General features: G+C 43.6%; 1 protein-coding gene across 1 annotated transcript in view; it reads right to left on the bottom strand.

The window, feature by feature from the left end:
• Window positions 1-26,073, bottom strand: part of SH3RF3 (SH3 domain containing ring finger 3) — a 248,411-nt gene that overhangs the window by 48,558 nt on the left and 173,780 nt on the right. The window contains exon 4 of the mRNA XM_082337659.1: window positions 10,661-11,029. Coding sequence (XP_082193785.1) covers window positions 10,661-11,029 — 369 coding nt within the window. The remainder of the gene's footprint in view (window positions 1-10,660; window positions 11,030-26,073) is intronic.

The raw sequence follows: 26,073 nt of genomic DNA on the forward strand, positions 1-26,073 counted from the left end.
TTTCTTCTCTTGAATAATCCCGAAGAAATCTCCATAGTCCTGTATGTTCTCTATCTACCTGGCATTCAGTTTCTTGCCTATGGACTGTTTCTGTAATACTGCTGCATCTGGTGCCAGCCAGGACCCTACGAACCATTAATTTTTGCCACTTTGCACAGGCTAGTATCATATGCATCCAAACTCTAAATCAGTGCCTGCTTCCTGATTGTGCTCCAGTTTTTCTTTAGCTGCTCTCCCCTGCAGGCTTTGACACGATGGTGTACTTGCCAGTCTGCCTATGACCCCGCTTTTCATCATCAGGTTTTCCTCCACAGGACCCGCTGGCCTTCCACTGCATCGAATTCAGCTCCTCTCTTCACATCTTGGCATTTACTTTCACACAAGTATTCTGTTCTGCAGCTTCATCCACCTCTGTGCTCATTGAGGAATTCTGTCAGTGGCTGCCTGATTGCTACTATGCATCTGAATGTTTGCTAGCTTTGTATTTAAACTACAGTCCCCGACACAGTTGGTAAAGGCTTTCTAAGTCTCCTCTTTCAAGGTCCTGTTCTCTCTCTTATGTATCACTAATTAGCTCATATTATAAGATACAATATTGCTAGATTATTTTGCAAGATAATACTTGCAATAAGATTTTGAAGAGACTGAATTTTGTGAAAGAATAATCTTTTATTTCTTCATACTTTTGATTACCTTTGTTGGAAGTTTACCCTTCCGCTTTCCATTCCTACAATTTTATGTGGGTGTCCTCAGCTACTGGTAGCACTAATAATCCTCCCAGAGAACACAGCAGGCCTTTCTCCGTCACAGCTGGTAGCAGGGCTTAGTTTGTTTTCCTTCTTTATTTAGCCCTGGAGCCGGGTTGTACCTTTGCTATTGTGATCTAAGGAACAAGGTACTAAACATGTCCTCCTTTCCTCTTCATCTGCTCAGGGGAACGGGAATCCAAGACGATACTCTGATTTTTTTGTTCTCTGCTTTGATACCTTTTGGGAGGTCTGTGCCATCCTTCCTTTCTGATGGCACGTCCCTGCGTGATCCGCCTTTCTGTGGCACCAGGCACACAAATACAGCCACACACAGGCACTACACAGGGAGGGCCCAAACACTGCAGCATTTGTGTCTTAACCCTTCTTCCACCTCTGCTACTCACCGTTGCTAAGCCTTACCCAGGAGGGGACGTCTCTGACAGGTTTTTAAGAGACACATGGGCACCGATTAATAAACACAGGCACCTTGCAGAGTTTTCTCAGGGAGGCATTAAGAAGTACTTCACTGTCTGATTCTCATGGATTTTAATGCAATCTAAGTAATAGGAGTCACTTCTGAAAATGCCATTTGGTGCCCCTCTCTATCCTTATGAGCCTCTAATGCCTTTAAACATTTGGCCGTTGAGTCTCCAGACGTGACCTGCTGGGTAATTACACCATAGCACACCTCCTGATTAGGAGGCTGTTTACTCTGATAGTGGTGTGCAGTGTTCTGAACTAGACACTGCCAAATCTCAGCCCATTTACTTAGGCCACTAAAGAGCCAAATCCGACTTCGTCATGCTCCCACCCCAATCTGGCATCCTCCGAGTACCGCTTACCACTGCCAATGCTTTCAGCTCAACAGCAACAGCTCTTCTCTTCCAAGGGACAATACAGCCCCAGCTGCCAGCCAGCAGGGAAAAGCGGGGGCACGAAGGCACGCTGAAGACCACCTTTGGATACCTCTGCGCTAATCCCTGCTTCTTTGTGCCCGTTAGTAGCACAGCAATGTCACCTGTACTGTGCAAGGCTAAATCTTGAGTAAAGCTCCCGGACTATACATAGGGGCACAATGATGCTGTGTGACAGATATCTCACTCCCAGCTCATCCTGTGCCACTTGTTCTTACCACCAGCTACTCTGTAGTAGTAGGTGATTATGTACCCATGGTCTGGATAATAATATAAAAGGATTTTGTGTCTGTAAACACAACAGCCTCCTTATGACCACTGAAACATGCCCCCCCCGCCCAGTCAAGCTAATACCTTATAGAAACTCGTAACTCATGCCTTGAGTCCTCCTTAAAAATTTTGTTTCTTTCTGCCAATCTCTGTGTTGGCTGTTAGAAGGAGACTTTCCGTGTGGGCCAAGAATGAAGAAAGCCTCTGCACAAAGGTATCTTTGGGCTTGGTAAAACTTGATCTAGTCCTAGCGACAGTGTGGTCCTCTGGAGCAAAACAGCAGGGGAGCACGGGGTCTCTGCTCTCGGTCCCCACACAGCATTTCCAACACTATTTTCAGATGCTTAAGTAAGTCCCAGCACCAGGCACCGTTCAGGTGTCATGTAAAACGAAGAGAGCCAAAGCTAGCTGACAAAAATGAACTTTGCAGACGACTGTCCAGCCTGAGGGTCAGCCCCTCCTGGTGAGAACAAACGGTCCGACTTCCTCAGAGGTCACCGCAGCGTGGCTAAGCTCAGATGGATCTCATTCCTCCTCCAACTGATAAGTAATATTTGCAAGAGAACTACAGGAGCATCAAAACAAATTGCACTTTAATGTATACATAATGATATATTTCTATTACAGTTTATAGTATATACTCCTGGGTAAATAATACACTGCTGAGATGTTGCTGCCTCTTGTGTCAGCTCTGACATATATTTAAAAGCAACCAGCCTGGCAAGACATTACTGGCAAGCCCACAGAGACCAGGAAATTAAAGGTAATAACCAGTCATCTGGGCTGAAACTTCATCTCAAATTCATTCCCTTTCTCTGTTCCCATCCACACCTCTATGAAAGCATAAGAATTAGTAGTCTTTTCCAGCATAAACTATTTTTTTCTCTCCCTTGTAGATTTACTTTAGATTTTCACCAGTACTTTTAAGGCCATGTTTGTGGTTTAATTTGAAAAGACATGGTGCCTGCAGGGATTAGTGAAGTGCCTTGCAAAAGCACGGGACTCAGTGCTTGGAGGGGAATAGAAGTCATGAAGACAGTGATAAAACTAGCAACAGAGTACAATAATGTTGCAGGTTGCAGCAGCCTTCACAGAAAAATAATTGCTGCTGCTATCAGACAAATGTTCTTATCATCTAGAAAATCACCAACCAGAAATCTCTATTTTGACTTCAAAGCAAATCCAGCACTGTCTCACCACAGGGCACTTATCACATTCATTAATTCACAGAAACATTTCTTTTAATGTCTTGAATGCATATTTACATCTTACTTTAAATTTCTCTTTAATATTACTTTAAAATAAGAGAAAAACACTCAAACATTCAACTCACATAGGTTAACATACCGTCCTCTGGAAATATCACAAAAAATAGGCTAACGGTCTTTAAGATTCCTGTGACTCGTTTCTCTAATTCACTGACTCCATAAAACAACGACTGTGGCAATCACTCCAGGCCTTAATGTTCCTGGAAATAATGCATTATCACTTAATGCATGGTAGTGCCACCAAGTATTGATGAAAAGTGTTACATGCAAGATCAAGTAGCCTCATCAAATTCTAATTACCAAAGTGGGAGCTGAAACGGACTTACCAATTCTAGAGTAAGACTTTTTCTTCCATAATAGTATGTGTGTAAAAAACAAGCCAATGTGCATGATAAAAGCTGCAGCTGCATAAATAGCTGCATAAATACCCAGTTCCTTCCTGCAAAAACTGGCGCTAAATTTATATGATTTAGCATTTACTCAGGCATTCTTACAACGTGTAAGTAGCTGCGGCTGTGGATGAAGGTGAGGCAGAATATTATGCCAGCCTGTTCTAGCACCACGTTGGCCTTGATTGTTTTTTGGCTCATAGTAGGCCAAAAACTCTAGACCATGTCTTCTGTGAATAGCTCATGGAGCTACGCAGAGATCTGGAGAAGTCACGTAAATGTGTTTTCTGAGCTTCCATTTCCCCTATCCTGCAATCTAAGGATGGCTGCAAGTTGGTGAAAAAAAAACCCAAGTATTTTTTGTCATTGTCTTCCAAATGTTCATCTGACATTACCATCCATAAAAGCACTGATTATTCTGGTTTGCAGCTTCTCAGTTCCCCCTGATGAGGACTAATTAAGCATCATGTGGATGAGCATCATGAGAATTATATTTTATTCAGCCTTGTTTCTCTCGAAGACTAACCCTTTCAGCACTGAGCACCAGTGTCTAGCTCTCCACCATGAGATTTTAAATGGTTTTATAGTAAATAGATTCTTGCAATTCTGGGATCAAAGAACATGAAAAATCAAATGCAGAGAGACAGGAAAGCTTAAAGTGAAAGCCTGACCTCTAAAAGATGTTAATTTAATAACATGTTCTTAATTATCCTTTTGATAACTGCACAACAAACTCATTGGGATCCTGTGCAATGCCTCCTGTAGGAAGTCTCCCTCCAGGGAGATAGTAGTGGTAAACAAATAACCAAAAAACTCAAACAAACAGAAAAGGGAAAATACACACTGTAGTCATTTCTGCTAAGATGTCATGTGTGTACACATAGCGTGTGCCGGACGGGCAGGATTTTGTGGTATAGTATAAATACTAAGAGAGTGCCTTGCTTGCTCTTGAGGCTTCCAAATCAGTAGTTGACTGGCAGGTAGCGTAAAGCCTCAGGATTAGCCCTCTGCAAAAATGATTTCAGTGGCAAAATGTTTTTGGGTTACTACCCTGAGGAGCAACTGGAAAAGAATATTTTGGTTTTGTTTTACAGGCAACAGGATTTCATGCACGGTTGAATAACCCTTCTAAAGCACAACCTTCTCTTCCTAGATCCTGTAAAAAATTAGGTTTTGTGGTTCTTGAAAAATCTTTCTGAATGTATTTGTGATGAGGCAAATTATAGCATAAAGAGAAGACACTGTCTGTAAACTGGTAGTTTCTGAAAGGCAATTTTGCTTTGACCTGGATTCTCGGTAGCTTATGTAATCAGTCAATAGATTGAGTCAGCTCATGTGTCTCATTTGCAACAGTTTTGACAAATAATGTAATATATCCCAATATGCTCAGAGTATATTCAAAGACCTACTGGTAGCAAAAAAAAAAATGCAGCTTACATGCCTGCCCAAAGCTCTCCGCTTAAAAAAAACTTAACCCCTTCCCACCTACAAAACCCCCAACAAGAGTTCTTTAGAAAGTTATTTAAAATAGAGATGCAACGAATAGGCAATGTTTGGAACTAGCTCTAAATAATTTAGAGTAGAACTGGGAATGTACAAAGACCATGGAGTAGTTTAGGTTAGACTTCAGCAAAATCTCTTATGCTGTTTCCATGACATATTTCGATCTAAATGATAGAAACACGGGTAGGACTAACATTACTTCTCTTTTGCCATTTTGACGGATGCAGCCTCCTGAGATACCTGCCCTTGGTTTCAGCTGTCTCACTCTCGTTAATGGATGTCCAGCCAGTTGTCATTCACAGCCAGCAGCAGAGCAGGTTGGATAGAATTTGGACTCCAGGCCAAAGCTGAAAAATACCTGAATTTCTCTTCTTTTCTCAGAGCCTGTTTTGCACTTGAAAATTCAATGTTCATTTTTAGTCTCTGGATTTTATGTATAATCTGTATGCTTCTCATGGTCAGCACATTCAGGTTATCAGCCAAGGCCCAACCAGAGTTCTGCTATTACATTTTCTCAGCTAAAATTCAGCACTTCTAAATAACTGATAAGGAGTCACACTTCCAAATGATTTATACAGTGAGACACTTCAAGGAACATTTTTCATTTCAAATACTGTCACTCTTTGGGACTGGGAGCGTGCAAGACATTGTTCTCAGCTTTTCCTGAACATGTGGCCTCTGGTTAGGAGCCTGTACTAACACTTGCAGATACAAATGGACTTCTTGTGCATGGTGATGGGTTGTTCAAAACACACACAGAAATTCCTTCTGCAGGAAGGATCCTTTCTTCCTCACACAGCTGTTATCCTGGTGTGCACAAAGCCACACTTCATTATTCATAAGGTGCATTTTCCGTCAAAAACCAGGGGATTTGGAGCAGTACTGACCTATGACCTTTCCAAATAGCAGGGAAGAATAATTCATAAGGGGTGAAAATGGAAGCAAGACAAGCCATCTGAGGCCTAGGCACGATTACTGTCCAGGGGGACCTTCCCTGCTCTCCAGGGAGTCTCAGTTATGAACTGCTCCTCTGCACCCGTAACCTAATTCAGCTTCAGCTCCATCACAGGCCTGCAGCACTACTTACATCTTCAATAAAAATCCATTTTGCCAGCATGATAGGACATTCTGCATGATGGACAGACACTATTACCATTTAGATGGAGATCTTACGTTTAATGAGCGATACTTGGCATGCAACAAAAAGCATACAAGAAGTAAATTCAGCTGCAAGTGAAATGAAGATCCCAGCATTGCCTCTTTGAAAATAAATGCTTTGTATCCTGGCTATTATGGTCTTCCAGTCACTATTTTACCCAGCTGAGGTGCCTTGAAGTTGATTCTTCTGCCTTTGAGCATCCCTAGGTTTGCAGTCAATGAAGATGCTTTTTAGACCGTCACTCACTTCAGAATGCATCTTGGCTTTTGGGAAACAGCTGAGTTGGTTCTGCTTAAAGAACAACGAACATGTTATGGAAGGCCTATAGCGTTCAATTATTAAATTAATGATATGCAGAAGTGCTTTCAAAACATGTGATTTCATACTCTGGTCTGCATGTCAGTGCTCAATACACATAAATCTGTGCCCTCCTGGAGAAGCAGGAGGCTTATAATAGTCTAACAACTCATAAAAACAAAAAACGTGTCAGCTCGGCATGGAAGTCTGGTTTCAATTCACAAAAATTGACAAAAGCCACAGGAATATAGTACTGCACATGAAATCACTTCTAAGGGGTGGAATATATTCCACATTTACTGAAACATCTAAAATTTGCACCTAAATTTTAAGTTCCTACAGTAAGAAGCCTTCGATGTCTCTGTTTCCTCTCACGTCAGCCGAGAAAAAGCAGGTGCCCCAGATGTAGGTGCCTCAGATCTACAAGGAAAATGGATGCTTGTTTTAAGAAGACTGTTTCGCTGGGCACCAGCTGGTTGCCTGAGGTAGGGGACTGGATGCCATTCAAGAATGCCTGTAATTGAATTCTGCTTGTCGAACGCACAGGCTAAAGGAAAACTGTGTCAAACTTTCTAAAAAGATAGAAATGTCCCTGCAAGCTAAATACCAATCCTGATATGTACCAGAGAAGCTCATACCTACTAAACTGAACAAAATTCCTTTATTTCTTTTTATGAGGAGATCTGTTAAATAAACCATGATAAAGTGCCTGGAAATTTCAAGGACATGATATAAAGACACAATAAACCAAATTTGGATTCTAATGGTGAAAGGAAAGGCATAAATTTGCTATCTAATAATTCAGCCAGCACTGAAACTGTAAATTTGTTGTTTTCCCTATAAGAAATACGCTTTGGCTGACTTTGCTGCTGCAAACTAGCAGGGGCTTGAGATGGTTACAGAAAGAACCTGTAACGATGACTTGCAGGGCAGAGAAGTTCCTCTTCAAGCAAGGAAAGAAAAGGTGAGCCATATTCCTGCAGCAAAGCTCAGCAGTAAGTTTGGCAGCTACACACACAGCCTTCCTACCAACCTGCCCATGCTCTCAGCAACGCCTCTGAGCTCTTCCGAAGAAGCAGTACAGTCAGTTTACAGGTTGTCAAGATGTCAAACCCCTAACAAGACATACAGGACATTTACCTTAAAAATGGCAAACACATTTTAGAACAAAATGATCCGAAGACAAGATTCTTACTACCCCGAATGCCTTGATGTAAGAGCTCAGGGGCCCTTTGTCTATGCTACTTTGGCTGGCTTTCAGCCACGTGAATAAAAGGAATATGCTGAACTGATTTTCTGTCTAAGGCTGCAGTATCATTAATTGTTTCAGAGCCATGTCAGGTCTTAGCAGACGGCAGAAAAGGAACTGAATTTCTGACATTTTTAATTAAAATATAACCCCTATTATTATGGGATTAATAGATATACAAATACAGCTGCACAATTTTAATGTACATTTTGTAAGATGCAAATTCTGGCCTCTTTGCAGACCTAACTAAGAAGGCTGAAAGCAGGTGAATGCATATTGGTAGCTCTTGTGATTTTATTGCTACTCTTACAACAGCAAGGCATTTTTCTGAAGGCTGCTCCTACAGTGAAGAGAATATAGTGAGAATGTCAGCTCCACTTTTTTTTCCCAACAGATCCACATTCCTAGCAAAGTTTGCAAAGGAAAATGTTTAAATCCCTCATACCAGAAAGCAAATAGTAAGGCCCTCAAAAGCAGAGATATGTATTCATACATGCAAATGCCATGCTTGGGGTGACTGGGTCCTTGGGCTGCAATAACGCTTTTTGACAGAAGGAAACCTCTTTTCACTAAGGTTGATCCAAACCACCAAGACTCTTTTTCCCCTCCCTGGATTTTGGACAAGACAGTTTTGGCCAGCAGTGAAGGAGACGTGCTCAGCTGCCTTGTCTGCAAACCTTCTCTAAACCCTCAGGCAGAAGAACCATTCCCTGAACCTGTTCCCACCATGGGCACACTGGAGTGGCTTCATTATACCCCAGCCCTAGCTGTACTTCTGACCATGACACCAATTACATGTCTTCCCATCTGCTGCAAAGGACATAACCAACCTTCCTTTGGGCTGGATTTCGATAACCATAACTTGTTACAGAGAACACAGGGCCCTTCTGTCCCCTACCACTTGTGCCCAAATGCCCTAAGGGTCTGCAAAATGAGTGGGGTTTTGCACACAAGTTGTTCTGTTAAAATGGGGGAGAATAGTCAAGGCACTTTCTGCTTCATGGTCTAATTTTTGTGGTTTACTAGCTTAGAATGAGTCTTCACATGACTGTAGCAAAGGATGTGCATGGTTTTTCCCTTGACTAGTACAAGAATAGAAAAGCCACAGTCTGTCACATCTCTGCAAAGTCCAAATGTGTCACTCCGAGTGCCAAAAACCTGGGTGTCATTTACTTGACAAGCTTGGGACCCTCACTCATGTCTAGTGCTTGTGCTGCTTCACAGATGTCCCAGTACATCTTGGCACATGCACTGCTTTGTGCGGTGGTCATATCCTCACCTTCTCCCTCCTGCTGAGGGCTGAAAGGAGGGGGCAGACCTTATGGCACAGACACCCTGCCTGGAAAAGGCACGTGGAAGAAAATGAGCTAAATTACAGTTGGACCAAGCTGCCTCTCTGACTCCTACATGTGGATAGGTGGCAGAGGGAGGCGAGCAACTGAGGCAGGAGCAAAGGGTGCTGCTCTGCTGTGGCAGCAACCTCTTGGCACGCTGTTTTGGCTAGCCCTGCGGCACACATTGGCATGCACACAGGCACCCTGCCTTCCTCGGTGTCCTTGCAAGCCTGCGCTGCAGGGGCCTGGGGGCTCATGTCATGGGTGGCAGTACGGCACAGCCATCGAGAGCGACTCCGTGGTCTCAGGTACCACACTGGCCCCACAGGGGAGACCCACCACCGCTGCAAATGGACATAAACAGGCATTCCTGCCCAAGGCAGTCCCTCCAGTTTGCTGCTTGTCCCCCTTCCCACGTTGCCCTCTCCCAGCCATCTACATGCACACCAGCGCGGGCAGTGGCCGTAACATGGCTCGCTTCCCGCTCTGGGCCACCACAGGAGTGGGAAGTGATCCATGTTTGTCCCTGTATGAGGACATGGGTGCAAGGGGCAGGAAGGCATGGCCAGGGAGAGGAAAAGGGCAAGGACAGCTTTTTTCAGCAGAGAAATGATGGGTGGGAAGACCCTGCCCCGCTTAGGTTATCTCAGTACTAGCAAGCAGTGCAGACCACGAGGACCTGGTCTGTATTGGGAACCCGTGGCTGCTAATCTGCACACCAAGTGTGTAGATGACTGAGCAGGAAGGCCGAAGCAGAAGTAGTTTGGGACTGTTATTATTCTCCATTCTGTTCTATGCCTTCAACCTGAAAATCACCACTTGGATTCCCTTATCCACAGAAACAGTGGGCATTTGCAAGGGGTTTCAGTGCGTCCCTGGTGAGTTTGGCTCCTGTTTCTGCCAGACCCCCAGAAGCAGCTGCTCAGAAGCTCCTTTTGGGACCCTGTGGGGATGTCCAGGGGGCTGCTCCTCTGCCCACACCTTCGAGAGGGGAAAGGACCAGGGGCTGCACCCTCAGCAGGTCTGATGGTTTAAAACCTCCTTGGGTGTTTCTGAACAGCAGCTACTCGCTGGGTACAACACTTGTCAAAGTACGGCACATTTGCTCATCCTCCAGTGATCTGTAGGGAAACAATTACTCCAAAAATCTTTTTTATCCCCAATGTGTGAATTTCATACTGACATTGCTACCCTGCAGGGTAACAGATACATTCAGGGTAACAGGAACACTCAAAATTATTCCTTTCTACAACAGAAAGTGATGCAACATAAGCTGCATTACCTCAAACAAATTGTAAGGTTACTTTTTTCTTTAAATGTGTTGCGTTATTGTGGATCAAATTTGGCTTTATCCTATGGCTGCGCACTGATCAACACAAGGATGGGAACGACAGAAGCCAAGTACCGTCACATCGGGACAACAGCACCGTGCAACTGCTTTGTGCGAGGGTCAGCCATTTTGAAAGAGGCGAGGCAGTGGCGTGCTGTCCACCAAGGGTGCCCAAAACCCACCTCCGCTCCCCCTTACCTGGGCCGGGGCGCTGGAGGAGAGGTGGGTCAGGTCCCCGATCCTAGCGGCCGCCCGCGGGTCGCTGGAGCTGATGAGGACGGGGGCGCTGATCTCCATGGAGTGCCGGTTGCTGGCGGCCTGGGAGGACTTGTGCGTCATGCTGAGGGCAGTGAAGGAGTGGCGCTTCTTGGCGTTCTTCTTGCCCTCCGCCTGCCGCTGGGCCGCCCCGGCCGCCCCAGCGCCGGCCAGCGTGGAGCATGGTGCCAGACCCGCTGCTGCTGCCGCTGCCACTGCCGCCGTCTCCGTTGGCAGTGGCACATCGCAGCCAGAGGCGGCAGCTGAGCATGTCTTGTCCATCTCGATGAGCTGCTTGGCAGATTCATTCAGCTGTGTGCGGAGGAAAAGGGAAAGATAAAAAAAGATTAAAAAAAGAAAAGAATCCCCATCACAGCCTGCTGATGGCACCTGCTGGACCTGCCTGGACCTTCTTCCCTGAAGCACCATGATCCTTTCCTATCCCAGCCCCAGCCGCATCCCCAGCAAGGGGATCCCGCGGGGCACCAAAATGTGGCAGCTGCCCCCTGGGGCGGAACAGGGTCTGGGGTGCTGTGCATGCCTGCAGGGCTGGCTGCAGGGACGATCAGCCCTGGCAAAGGGGGTGCTCAGGACAGGTCCCAAAACCAGCCTGGTTTCATCATCTGTCCGCCATCTCTCAGTCGGCCAGGCAGGTCCCTGGGAGGCATGCTAGCACATTTGGTTTCCCAAAACCTGCCCCAAGCCAAGTGTTACTGTCCAGCTCCAGGGCGATGCCCAATTTATTTAATTTTCTGAAGCTGGTGAGTTATTTCCATCCACTTCTTAATGCCAGGAAAATCAAAACAGGGGCAGAATAAGCATTGACGAGAGTTAGGCTAGAACCAGGCACTGTGAACTCGTGCACATCAAGCTACGACATTTAAAAAAACGGCAGTCCCCAAAATAGCTTGTCCCAGGCTGCAGAGGCAGAGCCGGGGGAAGGAGGCAGGAGCCTCTCCATCAATGCCTCACTATTCCCAGGTTCATCATAGGCCTGTGCTTGACGTTTGCCACACAGGGTTTTGTTCCAGGGGTACAGCTTCCAAATCCTTCCCATTTCATTTCCCTGCCTCCCACCTGACACAGGTTATCCAAATGCAGATGCAAACTGAAGGCATTTTTTCCAGCTGTATCACCTCAACTGGGGAAGAGCATGACGGCCACTGGAAGACTTGCTCAGGGTCCAACTTGAAAACTTGGTCTCATCAGTCCTCCCAGAGGGTTTAAAACTTGGCCTACAGCCCATGAAGACAGCAGAGCACCAGGACGTTCAGGCCAGCTTTCAGCTCGCTGTTCCTCATTCAATCCAAACTCACAGATAACCTCATGCCTATAAGTGCCAAAGGCATGCGGGGTGGGATAACCCTGTTGCTGAGACCTCTTACCTCCTAGCCACCATAATTCATACAGGAAAGCTACGCCTTACATAGCTGGAGAGGTTTTAGGTGCATAGGGTGCTATAGTCACTGATGATACATGAAGTGCACTCTGAAGTCAGCAGCGCTTTCTGCACAGCACTCACTGCCAATAGATCTTCCCTCGAGGGGTGCTAACAGCTGAAGGAAAATGCCACATTTTGCCAACAGACCTTTATATTAAACTAGGATGCACTGCAATATGTTTGCATTTAATGAATAAAAACAACATATGAAAAAGGGAGCCATGGCTAACGCATTCGTGCTTTTGCATACAGTGCTATTCTGAGACCCACATAAACCAGAGGTGCATGTAATACTGTTCTGGACCAAAACCAGGCTATTTTTATTTCTATAGCCACCGTATGAATTACAGCAGCATCCAAGAAACTCAGTTGAGGACAAGGTCTTCTCAGGCTCTAAATAAAAAAAACAGAATAGTTGCTGCTCCAAGCGAAGCCAATTTAGAAACCTAATACAAATGAACATAAAAGGGAAAAAGAGAGGGATGGGAAAGATAACAATAGAAGCGTGCAGTTAAACAAATGTGTAATTGAATAGCTTTTATGACTCCCAACCACTGTCACCATGCTGTAAATATAAATAAGAAATAGTTACTGCCAGCCTTATGACAGTCCTCCTAAGTTTGAAAGCACTTCTGAGCACTTCCACAAGGACTCATTCTGAGTAACTGGCAATAAACCCACTAACACCTAGAAAGTAAACATCAACTTGCAGGATCCTTCATTCTGTGACAGCTTCCACTAAGTCAACCAAGAGCCTCCAATTAATGATGCTCCACCACTGTCAGAGCTGCTGGGAGTCCTGCAACCATTCAATTAGCAGGCCATTTTCCCAGCTGCACTCTCCAACCCGAGACCATTCTTACAGCCAGCATAGTGCACTGCACCTGCCAATTTTTGCCAATAACAGCTGATCCCATTTCAGATTCTTCAAGAATGTCCATTATTTCCCACTTCATCATGCTCTAAATTGGTACAACCTAATATTTGCCAGCAGGCTCCAAGTTGCAAGGAAACCAGATGGTTCCCCTCCCTTAAGTAGGTGTTACAGCTCCGCTTACCCAATTGATGGAGATAGTCTAGCTGAATTATTTGAAATATTAAGGAGAAAAGGAGGAAGATGTCAAATATGCATGATTCTTTTCTACAGCAGAGGGTGAGGAAATACTTTGCTAGTCAACAGCAAGCAGGAAAAGAATATATTTTAACTCTTTGACATAAGAAAATATAGAGTTAAAAAAAAAGAATTTAGAGCTTCCTGATTTTACAACAATGCTCCCTATGGACAATGAAGTGCTCCAGCTCTTAATATCAAAACTCTGATTCCTCTTGTAAGAATTATATTATAAATCCCACTGGCTGGGATCACACCGAAGCTGTTCTTTTTAAAACAACAAGATTCAGTATTTTTTTTCAAAGCAAAAGGTAGTTAAAATGGTCAATAAGAGAGCTAGCGTCTAAACATGGAGTGATAAAAAATAGCCCTGTATTAATACAAACAAAGTCATTCTCGGTATCAGTAGAAGATTGAAGGCAAAAAGAAAACCACTCCCAAAAGAGTCAAGCTAATGAACTTTTGGGAATGTCAGATTCTTCCTGAAATACTGGGGAAAAAATTATTTTGGTCTACCAAGATAAAAAAATGCCTTATAGCTTTACCACTTTATTTTTGTAGACAACTGTTTTTAAGCAGCTTTGCCCATGGATGCTGGAAAGTACTTCCCAAATAGGCTACAAACACCAAAGAAAAGGTTCTGCTTACTACATTGTAAAAGTAAACAGTGCTGCCTCTTCACAAAGAACTTTTAGAAAGCCTTTTTAAAACAGAAACATGTTGGCAAATTTCTTATTTTAAACTCTGAGTATGTAAACAAGCATTGCTTTCTGGTGTCTGTCATCTGATCTTCAGGCAGATCTGCTTCCAGAGGAGAAGCTTAATGGAAAGTTCTGACCCACAGTCAGTCTCAGGAATTTGACATTTCTGGAAGGCTGTAGCTCTTACGACAACCCCTTAAACCAGAACTCAGCTTTCTTGCTCATTTTCGAACCCTTCTCTAGAAAGAACCTATGTTTGAAATTCTGGTCCTGCCCATCCCAAATTGTAAAATGCCCTTGAGATTGCAGCAGGATTGATTTTACTCCAAATCCATTCTGTAACAATGGGATGTCCTAGAAAACTTGATATATGATTTAGAGGGGTAAGGCTTGGATTTGAATGCCAAACCAGTCAAACATTCCCAGCAGCCCTGCAATGCTGGGTCTGGGAATGCAAAACCTTGAGAGGGCAAGCCTTACAATAGCCGAGGGACGCTACCATGCAAGAGGTGGGACGAAACTGCAGTAAAACTGTCCACAGGGTCTCAGTGACTATTGACTGCAGGTGCTGTGTGCTGAGATAAGGATGCACCAGCCTCAGTTCACAGAGGTACTGTGCCTCTTTCTCAGGAAGGCATTCCCCAGCAGCAAGGAACCGTACTGGAGACAGCTCCAGCTTGTCTGGTTTTGAGAGCGAAGGAGGGCACGTGTGGAATACCTCTGTGCACAGAGCCTTGTTCACCTCCAAACAACCTTTTCCCACAAAGGGGGCAGTAATCAAGCTCTGTTCATTAAAAATTTGCTGACCTTGATCAGGGACCCACACTGCTTTCCCTGCCACAATGCAAGCTGTCATGACTTTGGCCTCCAGCCAGACAGCCCATGCAGTATGAACTAAGGGAGAGGGTTTTTTTCTTCTTCTGGCTTTTAGCTATGACTATTTTAGATATTCTATTCAAGACTTTACCATATGGGTGACAAAGGTACAAACATTAAGCTACCTCACTCAGGACTTCTCCACTGCCAAAATTATTATTTTATTAGTCTCTAGATAAACCTCATTTTTTTTCTGCAGAATGCATTTTGGTGACTTTCTCTCTCTCTCTTTGTGTTGCATGTGCTTGCACATACACACACACATACGCACACTCCAGTTCACCTGAGTTCCTGATACTTCTGTGTTTAAAAGGGACTACCTGTAAAAAGTTTGAATGTATTTCTCTGTTAAGGATGAGGGGATACAGGAGAAAACCTGTCGTCTGCACTGGCTATCCCCACATGGGACTAAATATGCCCTTTATATCCCAACGTGATTTAACGAACTATATTTTCAATGGGCAGTGTTATGCACCTACTTACACACCCCAGCTGGGATGAAGAGCAAGCAAAAAGCTACTTCTTGTCCAGTGTGGGTCATAACTAATTCTAGTTTTACTCCAATAACAAATTATTACGGTGGAACTTCTTATTATGGAACAAGATAGAAGCATGGGAAATTTAGGTCAGATTTAAATAATTAACCTTTACTGCATCTCCCCTGACAAATATGTCAGTGCATTTACTAATCCATGATAGTGGCAAAATTGTCCTAGCCCAGTTTAGACCTCCAAGGGACACCCTGATACACAGTGGTCACCACAGCAGCTCCTGGGTTGTTGCAGTTCACTGACGGTGCTGTCTTCTGTAAGACTGACAACAGTAAGTAAGTCTTATTCTGCTATTGAATACTCTTAGCTTTCTAGTCACTTCGGTCTGGGTAATGGATTCGTTTCTGACTGATATCTGACCTACCAAAGAGAGGACCTTGCTCTGTTTCTGGTTTAGCAAGGTACTACAGCGTGTACTTGATACTATGCACAGATCAAAGTGTCACTAATGGGACTAAAATGCCATTCTTTTCTGAATAAGGAAGGATTGCTTCCATTCTCAGTGTTACACACATGCTTAAGTATTTTGTTAAACTGGAGCCACTTTGAACCAGAAAGTACAGTTTATTAAGACTTTCAAGAAAACAATGCTTCATTTGCTACATAAGCTTTTTTTCTCTCTTTATGGAAAGTGTTAGCTAAAGGATGGTGCTGTTCAAATACAGGTATAAGATCAGAAATATGTTACTTCGTGCTCCTTTTAAAAGTGAAAAGTTACAAAACCCCACAAATCAATGCATACCTAATGAAAAAGAAAAAATTGGTAAGAAAAAATATCATTCTCAAGGTTTTGGGAAGGAACCACTGAGCAGAGCAGAAAGGAAAATGAAAATTATTAATAAAACTTCTTCACGATGTCCCCCTGAAAGACGGAAAATATTTTCACCTAGGGACTGATAATTTTTAGACTTTACAGTTCATAAATATTGAGAAGATCATGCACATCCCTATTTTATGCCTTCCAGAAACTTTGGCAACTTGGAGTTCCATAGCTGATTTTGTGATTAAAATAAACAGTCTGAATTTATTACTGCGTTTTCACTTCAGAGTAGTTACTTTCAGGAAATATTAAGTTCTTATGCCCTCATTAAATTAGTTTTGCTGGTATTATAATTTATGTTCTGAAGCACAGTGAGGTTATTAAGTAAGTAGGAGCATAACTATACAAGAGTCTCCTGTCTCTGCTAGGTCCCTGAGAGGGCTGCATCTGTGAAAGTATTTTCAGCCCCAAAAAGCAGCTAAAGCAGCTTTTCCTTGCTATTATCCCTACTGGCAAATGCAGGATACAACCTTTCTTCTACTGTAGCAAAGTAGCAAAAACACCTTTTGACTCAAAGGGGCATTAGGAGAAAGTACATAATACTTTACCTAGTACTTTAAATGTTCCTTGAATAAGTTAGTACAGTGGATGCACAGCAGTTCCAAGGGCTTACTATTGGGATACTTGCAGACAAAGTTGTGCCAAAGGCTCTTCAACCAAGTCATACTGAATGCATCTATAATTTCATCTTTTTTATGTTTGGTAAATTTAGATTTAAAAATGTTTAGAGAAGGCCTCTCAAGTTCTCCATGGACAGTTTAAATTCATTGGACAGAAGCTATCTCAATTATGCCATTATTCATTTAGGCACCATCTTCTATTGAAGAATCATTAGTAAGGCACAGTTTAAGAGAAAAAATATAGCTAAAACAACGCATTACTTAATGTTTTTGTGTTAATCTCTAACAATCCACTATTGCCTTTTCTAATTTATTGCCAGGGAGGGACAAGCAAATGTGGAACAGATTTTCTGCAAGTGGTTTATCCATCATGGAAGATAGATTTCTGAAACCTCACACTGTGATTGAGAGCAGAGTTGTTCCACGCACCCAGAAAATACAAGAAGCGCAGTACACACGCTTGCTTGAACTCATTCACACGGAGCGATAGCTGCAGAAATACTTTGCTAGGACGCATCTCAAACTTCAAGTGTCCTGTTCCTCCAGTCATAGGCTGAGGCATATGTCTCATTCTCTTTTCCAAAATGCTGCTAAATATGTTAGCATGTTCTCAAGGAAGGAAGTCCCTAAAACCATACAGCAGATAGCCTTCCTAATAAGGGTCATACATGCACACAATTATGTATAGTCTAGAAAAAGCAAGCCAATCATTTTTGTCTACCACATGGTTCCCTGAAAGACAGCGGTACTTAGCAATCTATTTCCCTGTCTTACAAGATCTTTCTCATTTAGCAGCAATGTCACTTCTAATGCACTGAGAGGCCGAAGGAATGTAGCATATTAGAACAGCATGTGCTTGGACGAGCGTGTCATCATGATCTTGCAGAATGAAAATAAATGATGCGTGCAGCAGAAGTAAACACTAAGCCTTGGGTGGTGAACTGGGAATTTTTTTTCTTTCCCTTTTTTCCAAACAGTTTTAAGACGGAAAATGGTTCGCAGTGATGGAGAACAAACACATGGCTTGGTGAATCCCAGAAAAATGTGCAGTCTGCTACAAAGTCTGCTCAGGAGCAAAGCGCAGTGAGTAACCTTATGGAAACTAATGCCCAAATTGCTGAGAAGAAAGAAAATAAAACTAAATGCAAAGGCATTAAAAATAGATTAGCTCACCAAAAAGAAGTGTGCTTTCTGCATCTCTCTCCACTCCCTGAAACAATTCTAGCTATCTAGCCTTCAGCTCCAAGTATAGGGACTATCTTACTCTGATCTGTCATCTCTGAATCTCAGATCTGTTGTGCGCCTTCAATGTGCCTAAGGATTTCCTCCTCTTTTCTTCCTATCTGTCCTCTGTGGACACCCTTTTTCATAATGAGATGCTCATAACTGCACCAAAGCTCCTTTGAAAGCAAGAAATGTAACCAAATACAGCTTTACTCAACATCAGAAAGAGTGGGAGAATCCAGCCTATTTTCACTTATAAATTATTCAGAAAGCTAAATAAAAAGTGCAGTCATGAATTCATGGGCTTGATCCTAATTCTTTTGAAGTCAGTGGCAAAACTCCAGCTGCCTTCAACAGTGGAGGGACTGGTGCCCATCTGGCACCAATTTCAGTACCAGAAGAGTCCCTGTTGGAGCTTGTGAGGAGCTTACTGACAAACTATTTTTTTTCATCAAAAAATGAAACTCATCGGAACGGAAGTACTTCCCACGACCATGCTGGTTTTGACAAGATGTCCATCAGGAAACCGTTTCTCAGGTGATGTTTCTCAGCGAAGATACAGAAATGACCAAGGCTAGAGTGGTTTGGGAGTTCACCCAGGTAGCTGGACTCCTGGCTCAAAGTCCCTGCATTGAGGAACAGCCACGGGAGACCTAGAACAACACTGCCCCTTTCCTAGTAGAAAGCCACCAGCTCTCTAGCTATGCCGAGTGTCTCTCACTCTTGTTCTTGTTAAAAGGAAAACCTCTGTGACTCTGTCTCTGAGTCCAGGTGCCTACCTGCACAAGGACAGAAGGTGCTGGTGCTGGCAGGAGAAGTGTGATCAGCCTTATGCTGGGCAGCAGCCTGGACAGGAGACTAAGACGGACTCAGGAGGCTTTCAGAAGCTGTTCAGATGTAGTCCTCGTGCCTTGCTGATGCCTGGCAGCTGTATGAGCCCTTTACTGTTACTGCCAGGAAGGGAAGCCCTCTGAAGTCGATTTGTGCTGAAATCTAGAAATCCCTTTACTTGCAGAAACTTTCACTTTTAGCCAGCTTTACCTCAAAACTTCACCATGGGCTACGAAAGACACTGCAGTTCCTGGAGCAGAGCTGTGTGGATCACAAGTGATCTCTAAGCAATACCTGCAGAGCCTGTATGCCTTAAAAAGAGCCAAGTTTCATGTTTTCAGAGTTTTCTGGCAACTTTCTACCTCCTTCCTTAATGTTCCACAAGGCTCCTGGTGCTACTGTTTACTTGGGTGATCAACAATACCCATAAAATTTTGAATTAACTGAAAACTGACAAATCAAATACCACCAACTAAGGCAGAGGGTCTCTTCAGAGTCAATGCACACATCAAACCTGGGAGTCTCAGAGCAAATGGCTTCCAAACTATGGTGTGTGACCCCAAGTAATTATAAATGAGATTGTGAACCAGGTAATACCATGCTCCTGTTGTTGCGCAGACCTTTGCCTTCTTGATAGCTGCACTGTGCACACATGCTACTGGACACGACATCATGCCCTTTTGCTCATTCTCTGAGATTTGCTCCTGGAAATACTGTTCTTGAAAATACTGGTTTTGTAATGTTCAGGGTTGTATGAAGGAAGCAACAATACCATGTCTTTTTTTAAGGAAAACACTTGCTTCCAACTTAATGTGATAAAGGATAGGGATGAAAGAAACATAATATATATATTTGCTGAAGTCCTTTCTGAATTTGATAAAAAAAGTGTTCTGGTGGACAATGAGAACGAGGCCTACGTGCCCCTCACATCATCAATGTTATCTGCAGAAAGCATGAAGTTGGATAAATCTGTGAAGCTGTTGGAAGCTCTTGGAATCAGCACAAGAAGCACATGGGAAAGCCAAAGTAATTTTTCAAGTACTGCAAGGCTTTGCCTACACTGAGCAAGCAAGGAGTCTTTGTTGCGGTGATTTACAACTTCGTGTAGAATAAGAAATCTCATGCAATTGGGGAAAATTAAGTTTTATGTGCTGCAACTGAAGATTACCTGTGGGGAATCGCACACAAATAAATGTACTGCTGTCTCTATCTCTGATAAAGCAGTGAAATGAAGAATGAAAGCAAATGCCAAGAAAATGTTTTGGTTCAATTGCTTGTAAAAGGAACCAAGGTATACACAATTCAAGCAGTCATTAGCACTAAAGGGTTGTGATAAACAGCCTTTGCCCTGTGTGTACTATATATAGGAAAGAGACATTTTTGACTACAAACTCTTCTGGATCTTGCTTCCCAGATACAAGACAGAAAAGCATTGCTGGCTGTGGTACAGGGTATTTGCAAAAGAATAACGTCTCATGGGGCTCCATAGTTAGTTAGATACTGTGTGCGTGGAGCTCCTTCTACAACTGGCCACAAAGCAAGGTTGCTGGCTGTGGGGGAGAGTTGCAGCACCAGCTCTGGGGTCACGCTGCGTGTTGCACTGGGAGCAGCCAACATCAAAGGATGTCAGCCACCAGTCACGAAAGCCGCTGCATCGTTGGAGAGCTGCGTTCAGGCTTTGGGTTCATTATTTGCCAGTCAGGGTGAAGATATGGGTGAGGACATGATGTGCTGCTGTTTCACCCCAGCACCTGATGACTCCTTAGAGGGACAGTTCTGAGATGTTTCTCTGAAATGAGAGATGAACTACCCATGTTTGGGATGGGCAGCAGCACACCAGGATACATGGATCCTTTGCATGACAAGGAGACAGGCCTTCTTACCTATGCACATGGACAAAAGAAAAGGAATTGTTCTGAGAGACACATAACTTGCCAGCCTGAGTTTGTGTCTTGTAGTTACCCTATCCTGTGGCTATTACGGTGTACACTCTGCTTGAAATTACCTCTGCATTTGAAGTGCCTCCTGCCCGCACAGATGTGCTGATGCCTAGTACAACAGCACAGATCTCCTTTCCCTCAGTGACAGCACTACTTTGCATCCTTCTTCACTCTGTGCAGTGACCAGTTACTTTTAAACAATTTTTACAGGAGGCTGTCTTACCTTGGAGACCTTTATACGTCTGCCATATTTGTTAAAAGGTGGACAACAGATTGGGATGGCATTAGGAAGCAGTGGCTGTTGCACATGGCATAATCATGCACATCTCAGTAGCGTAGGAAGCCTGACCAGTAACTGAAGGCTCTGAAAGCCAGTCTGTAAGACATGAAAATGTGTTTTCTGTGCTATATGATGATGTAATTGGGTTCACAACCCTCCCCCCTCATCTTGTGGAAGAAAAATCTGACAAGGCTGAACTGTGACGAATTCCCTTGACCCTGCAAATTCTTCACTGAAAATGGCAGCATTCAGCCTCACACTCACGGCATGACTGACTGCCCCTCGCCCAGAGGAACGATTTGCAGCCTTCTTCGGAGATCTGAGATGTTTAAATATGATTGGGTACAAGGCCGAGGCCAGAGTCAGATGTCTCTCCACTGACTTGCCAACAGCTGCAGTCAAGGAGTTCATTGAACTTTCTGGCTATCAAACTAGAAAATGCTGTTTGTTCAACTTCCTGAGTTTGATTTCTGGTTTAGGGTAAAGGACACGTACCCGGCAATGTTGAGTCATGCAGTGAAGCAGCTAGTACCCTTCCCTCTCGTACGCTCATCTAAAGCTGGATTCATGCTCTGGCTTCTGTCAAAGCCTGCTCTGCTGTGGGTGTCACTGCTAGATAAGAGGTGGGCCATTTCTTCAGCACCAATGAGCTCTGAGCAGATCTCTTAGGATGCTCAGGCACATGTGTCACATTAGTGCAATAAAGTATGATGACTGCCGGCATTAGTCACTTTTATGACATCCATATGCAAATCTTGTTTATGTTAGTATGCTACAACTGGAAGGAATTTGGAAAACCACTGCTCTAGGCCATCCTGTTTGAGTTCTGAGATGGCAAAATTAATGGGCTAGCAAAAAATCTGCACAGTAGGAAATCTTTTTGAAAGTGCAGAACACTGGTTTTTTTTTCCTGTTTGTGGAATTACTCAAGCTCAAATATTTTCCTAACGCATTCCTTTCTGAAAATGGACTGCCTTAGGTTGCACCTAAATTCTGTAGGCAGAGAGAAAAGTTGTCCGGAGGAAGCTGAATTTTTGCAAACTGTCGTCACACCATGCAACAGTCTGCAGTCACACAGAGACATTTGTTAATAATACTTTTATTATTTTTGCCATTAAATGCTGAAGGACTCCCACCATGGCTCAGAACTCCATTGTGAGAAGTAAGTGCTACGTAAACATAGTGCAAGAAGACAGCTCTTGGCCCAAAGAAAGTACAATTTAAGATGAGGACAAGAGGCAATATATAGATATAGACAAAATATACGAGACAGTCTTATCAGCAAGATGGACAGAGGATTTTGCACACCATAAATCTTCTGTATGCATCACAGCCAAGAACAATTTTAGAGAGGAGTCTGGAGGAGCGATGCTGATGCAGTTGTCCAGATGTTTTTGAAGCATTAGTCACAATAGTGAGGAACAGAGCACTATGGAAGAAAATGAGAATTTGAAAAAACTGACAAAGTGATTGGCATCGCTGGCGGATCAAAGACAAAGATTGATCTTTCAGTAGTAAATAAAAGATGATCAGTAGAGAGAGAATCGAATAATCACAGGTTTGCAAGTAAGGGCAAGTTGTATGTGCTCTACAGGATAGAAAAGGGCTTCAGAGAGAAAGAAAGTGGCAGCCGATGAGCAATCTGGATGGTCATGAATGAGGCAGGTCTGCATTTGTTAAGGATGCAAAAAGGATGTAGCCATAATCAGGATACAAGATGATGACAGTTTGATCTTTGTGAATGCTCAGCAATCAGGTTGGCCAAAGACTGGGTAGGACTGACAGCCACATGGATGAATGGAGCCAGGATGTGATTCCCATGTCTTTATTACTTGCCATGAATGCACATTGATCCCTCTTTAGCCAGTGACCAAATGGGAACAGTAACACACAAAACTTTGCCCGTGTACTGCTCCAAAACCTCAGGTGTGTGTTGACTGAAAGTTGCTCTATGCAAAAGCAGACAGATGGAGTGGTGTGGAGCTGTCTTTGCTATGACCTTAAACTCAGCCCTCAGGAGTGCTCTTGTGCCATCAGGACCTCCATACAACAAAACCTAGGTTGTACCACCTCTAGGTGGTGTATCTCTATAGCTGTCTTTCCACTCCAATAATTCATATATTGAGTAAGAGGAAAAACAGGCCACCAAATCAATACAACCACGCTTCTCTCTCCTGAGCAATGCATCTATGGAAGGAAAAGGCTTTGGCTGGAAATGAGCATATCTCTCTAAGTACTAGACTGGAGCAAGCACAGAAGATGTTAAGGCCATTATTTCTGCCCTCAAAGGGAAGACACGCAGTCCTTCCTCCTGGGCTAGGAAAAGAAAAGAAAAAGGACACAAGAGGAAAACATGCTTGTAAATTCCTTACTCTGCTGCTGACATAGAAGCAGATCAGAGAAAAGGGATCAAGGAGATGACCATCAAGAAATGTGACACTGAGCTTTACTTTCCCCACGAACAGCAAGGTGGACAGGGCTTGAACCAGGAGTGCTCTCCCTTCTTCTGTAAGGTTGCTTTCTTCTTAAGAAACAGTAACACAAGGCAGAGCTACCTCTTCCCTCAGTGCACTCCCCCTAACCACAAGGCAAGAGGAGAATATCTCCACCGTGAATCCACCGCCGCCTGAATGCTCTGGCGCCTCTCCTGCTTTCTCCCAAGGTTTCCAGAAAAACTCTGTTATGGAAAAATTCTATTATGGAAACCTCTCTCATGAAATTTCCTGTCAATTTGATTCAATTGTGTCTAAACAGATCGGAAGACTTCAAAGTCAGATTTAGAGCAGGACATAACCTCCAGCTTTACTTAAACCAAGGCTAATATTATTAACCTCGTCTATGGAGTACCTAGTGCTGCTTTGTCATAAAATTATAGCTTAATAAAATAATTAGATAAATTGAGGGACAACCAAGAGGTAGAGGAGATTGCTTGCACAGAGTCCCATGTTCCTCACCTCACCATTTTGACGTGATGGCTTAGAGCGCAGTTCAATGGCAGCATCGCCTGCAGAGTATCTGTGGGAGAGGGTTGCTGCCCTAGTCATGTTTTCCTGCAGTGAGTGTGAGATGCCACATGCCCTCCTTTCCCATCTTCCCACTTTCTGCCCTGTATCAGCACAGGTGTTCACGTGGCTATGCAGTAAATGGGATGATGGAACAGATATGACTGGAAAGCAAAAAAGCAAGGACAACTTAAATGAGTAGCTTTCAACAGGGTGAGTTCCCTGATCCATCTCAGCATGCAGCCACATGTCTGGTAGTCCTGGAACAAGGAAGGCAGAAGGAAAGTGTTGTCACAGACAAGGCAAAAGCAGGACAATGCCTTTGGCAGCAGCCCTTGCTTTTATCAGATTAAAATAACACCAGTATCACACCCAAAAATGGCACAGCAGAACATAAAATAAACAATGACTGGTCTACTTTGTAAAGGAACAAAGTAAGCAAAAACAAGGACTTGTATGTAATTTCTTCTACAGGATAGACTAAACACAAAGGGGTGAGCCTTCAAGAATCCTGTGTTCTGGAGAAAATCTGGAAAAGATGGAGATCTCCACATTAATTCCAACTATCCCCCCTGTTTCTGATTTTTGTTTTTAATTTGCTTGTACTGATTCCTCCTCTAGTCTTTTGAACTTGGTTTTCTCAATGTTCAGCTCTAACACCTAACAAAATGTTAGGGGATTTCAGACTTAACTCAAACATCTGGTTTTGGCATAGCTAATGACATTTTTAGGCTAAAAATCAACTTCACATGTTATTTTTGTTGTTTGAAGCATGCATTCAGCACACACATGCATTCCTGGGTCTCTTTGTGCCGAGAATAAAGACAGTTCAACCATTCCAGGAGCTTCCAGAATAAGAAGTAAGGAAAGCAGTAAAAACAGTTCATAGCTTCATCCTATCAGGAAACTATTATTCTTGAAACTACTCCTCTTTGAAAGCTTAAAGGATCAAGCTTAACCACGTTTTGTGACTCTTTGCCATGGCAGAATAATATTTATGTAACATGCTATCTTCTGAAAACAGAGACCAGAGGGGGCTCCCTGGGAAATCATTTACGGTGTCACTGACACCAACTGCCCATGCTGTCCCTCTGATGGAGGTCATCCCACCCACCACAGGCACAGCAAAGGACAATGTGTGCTTCCACCCCCTCCAGGTCTTTTCACAGGCTGGGATTTTAATACTGGACTCACTTTTCTTTGGCACTCCCAGCACCAGTGCTGTGGCTGACACACACAGAAATATTTTGCCCTCTGCTCAGAGGGCTGTGGCCACCAGCAAAGGAGCAGAGAAGACAATCAGTTTGCAGGGGCATCTCCCAAAACCCTTGCACCCTCCTTCTGTGGCTACATTTGGATTGAAGATCTCCACTCTCAGGGTTTTATGGCACCAGGAAAGCTCCCCAAGAAGGAAGCTAATTAAGATGTGCAACATACACTAACAAGGACACTAGGAAACAAAATGAAGAATGCCTGTGTGAGAAATAATGAAATCCTTTAGGATTTTGTTTTTAATTAACCGCTAGACAAATTGTGTATCTCTTGACATATAGCTTCTTGATATACATTCATGCATTAGCTCTAGGTAAGTGAGACTGAAAGATACTTTCTTTTCAAAAGGAGAAAGATCCCAGGAATTCAGCAGTGCTGAAGCAATCTTTAGAAGCTGTCAGAGGTGATCAATGGCTGGAAAAGACAAAAGCCCTGTTCTCGTGCCTCCTCTAGAGAGAGCAGATTACTGATGATGTGCTCTAGAGCCGCCCCAGGACCCCGGGATAGCGGGTACGCTCAATGGGGAATGCTAATTTCTAGCCCTCGGAAATCTGCGCCATTGCTGAAACATTTCACTCCAATGGTTGTGTGCTATGAGGTTGCTGAGCACCGCTGGGAAGTCCAAATCGTTTGTTGCCAATTGCACAGGCAAAAGCAAACCTTAAGTAATGTGCTATTTATTTAGTT

Source organism: Platalea leucorodia (genome assembly GCF_965183815.1).
Source record: "Platalea leucorodia genome assembly, chromosome: 2".
NCBI lineage: Eukaryota > Metazoa > Chordata > Aves > Pelecaniformes > Threskiornithidae > Platalea > Platalea leucorodia.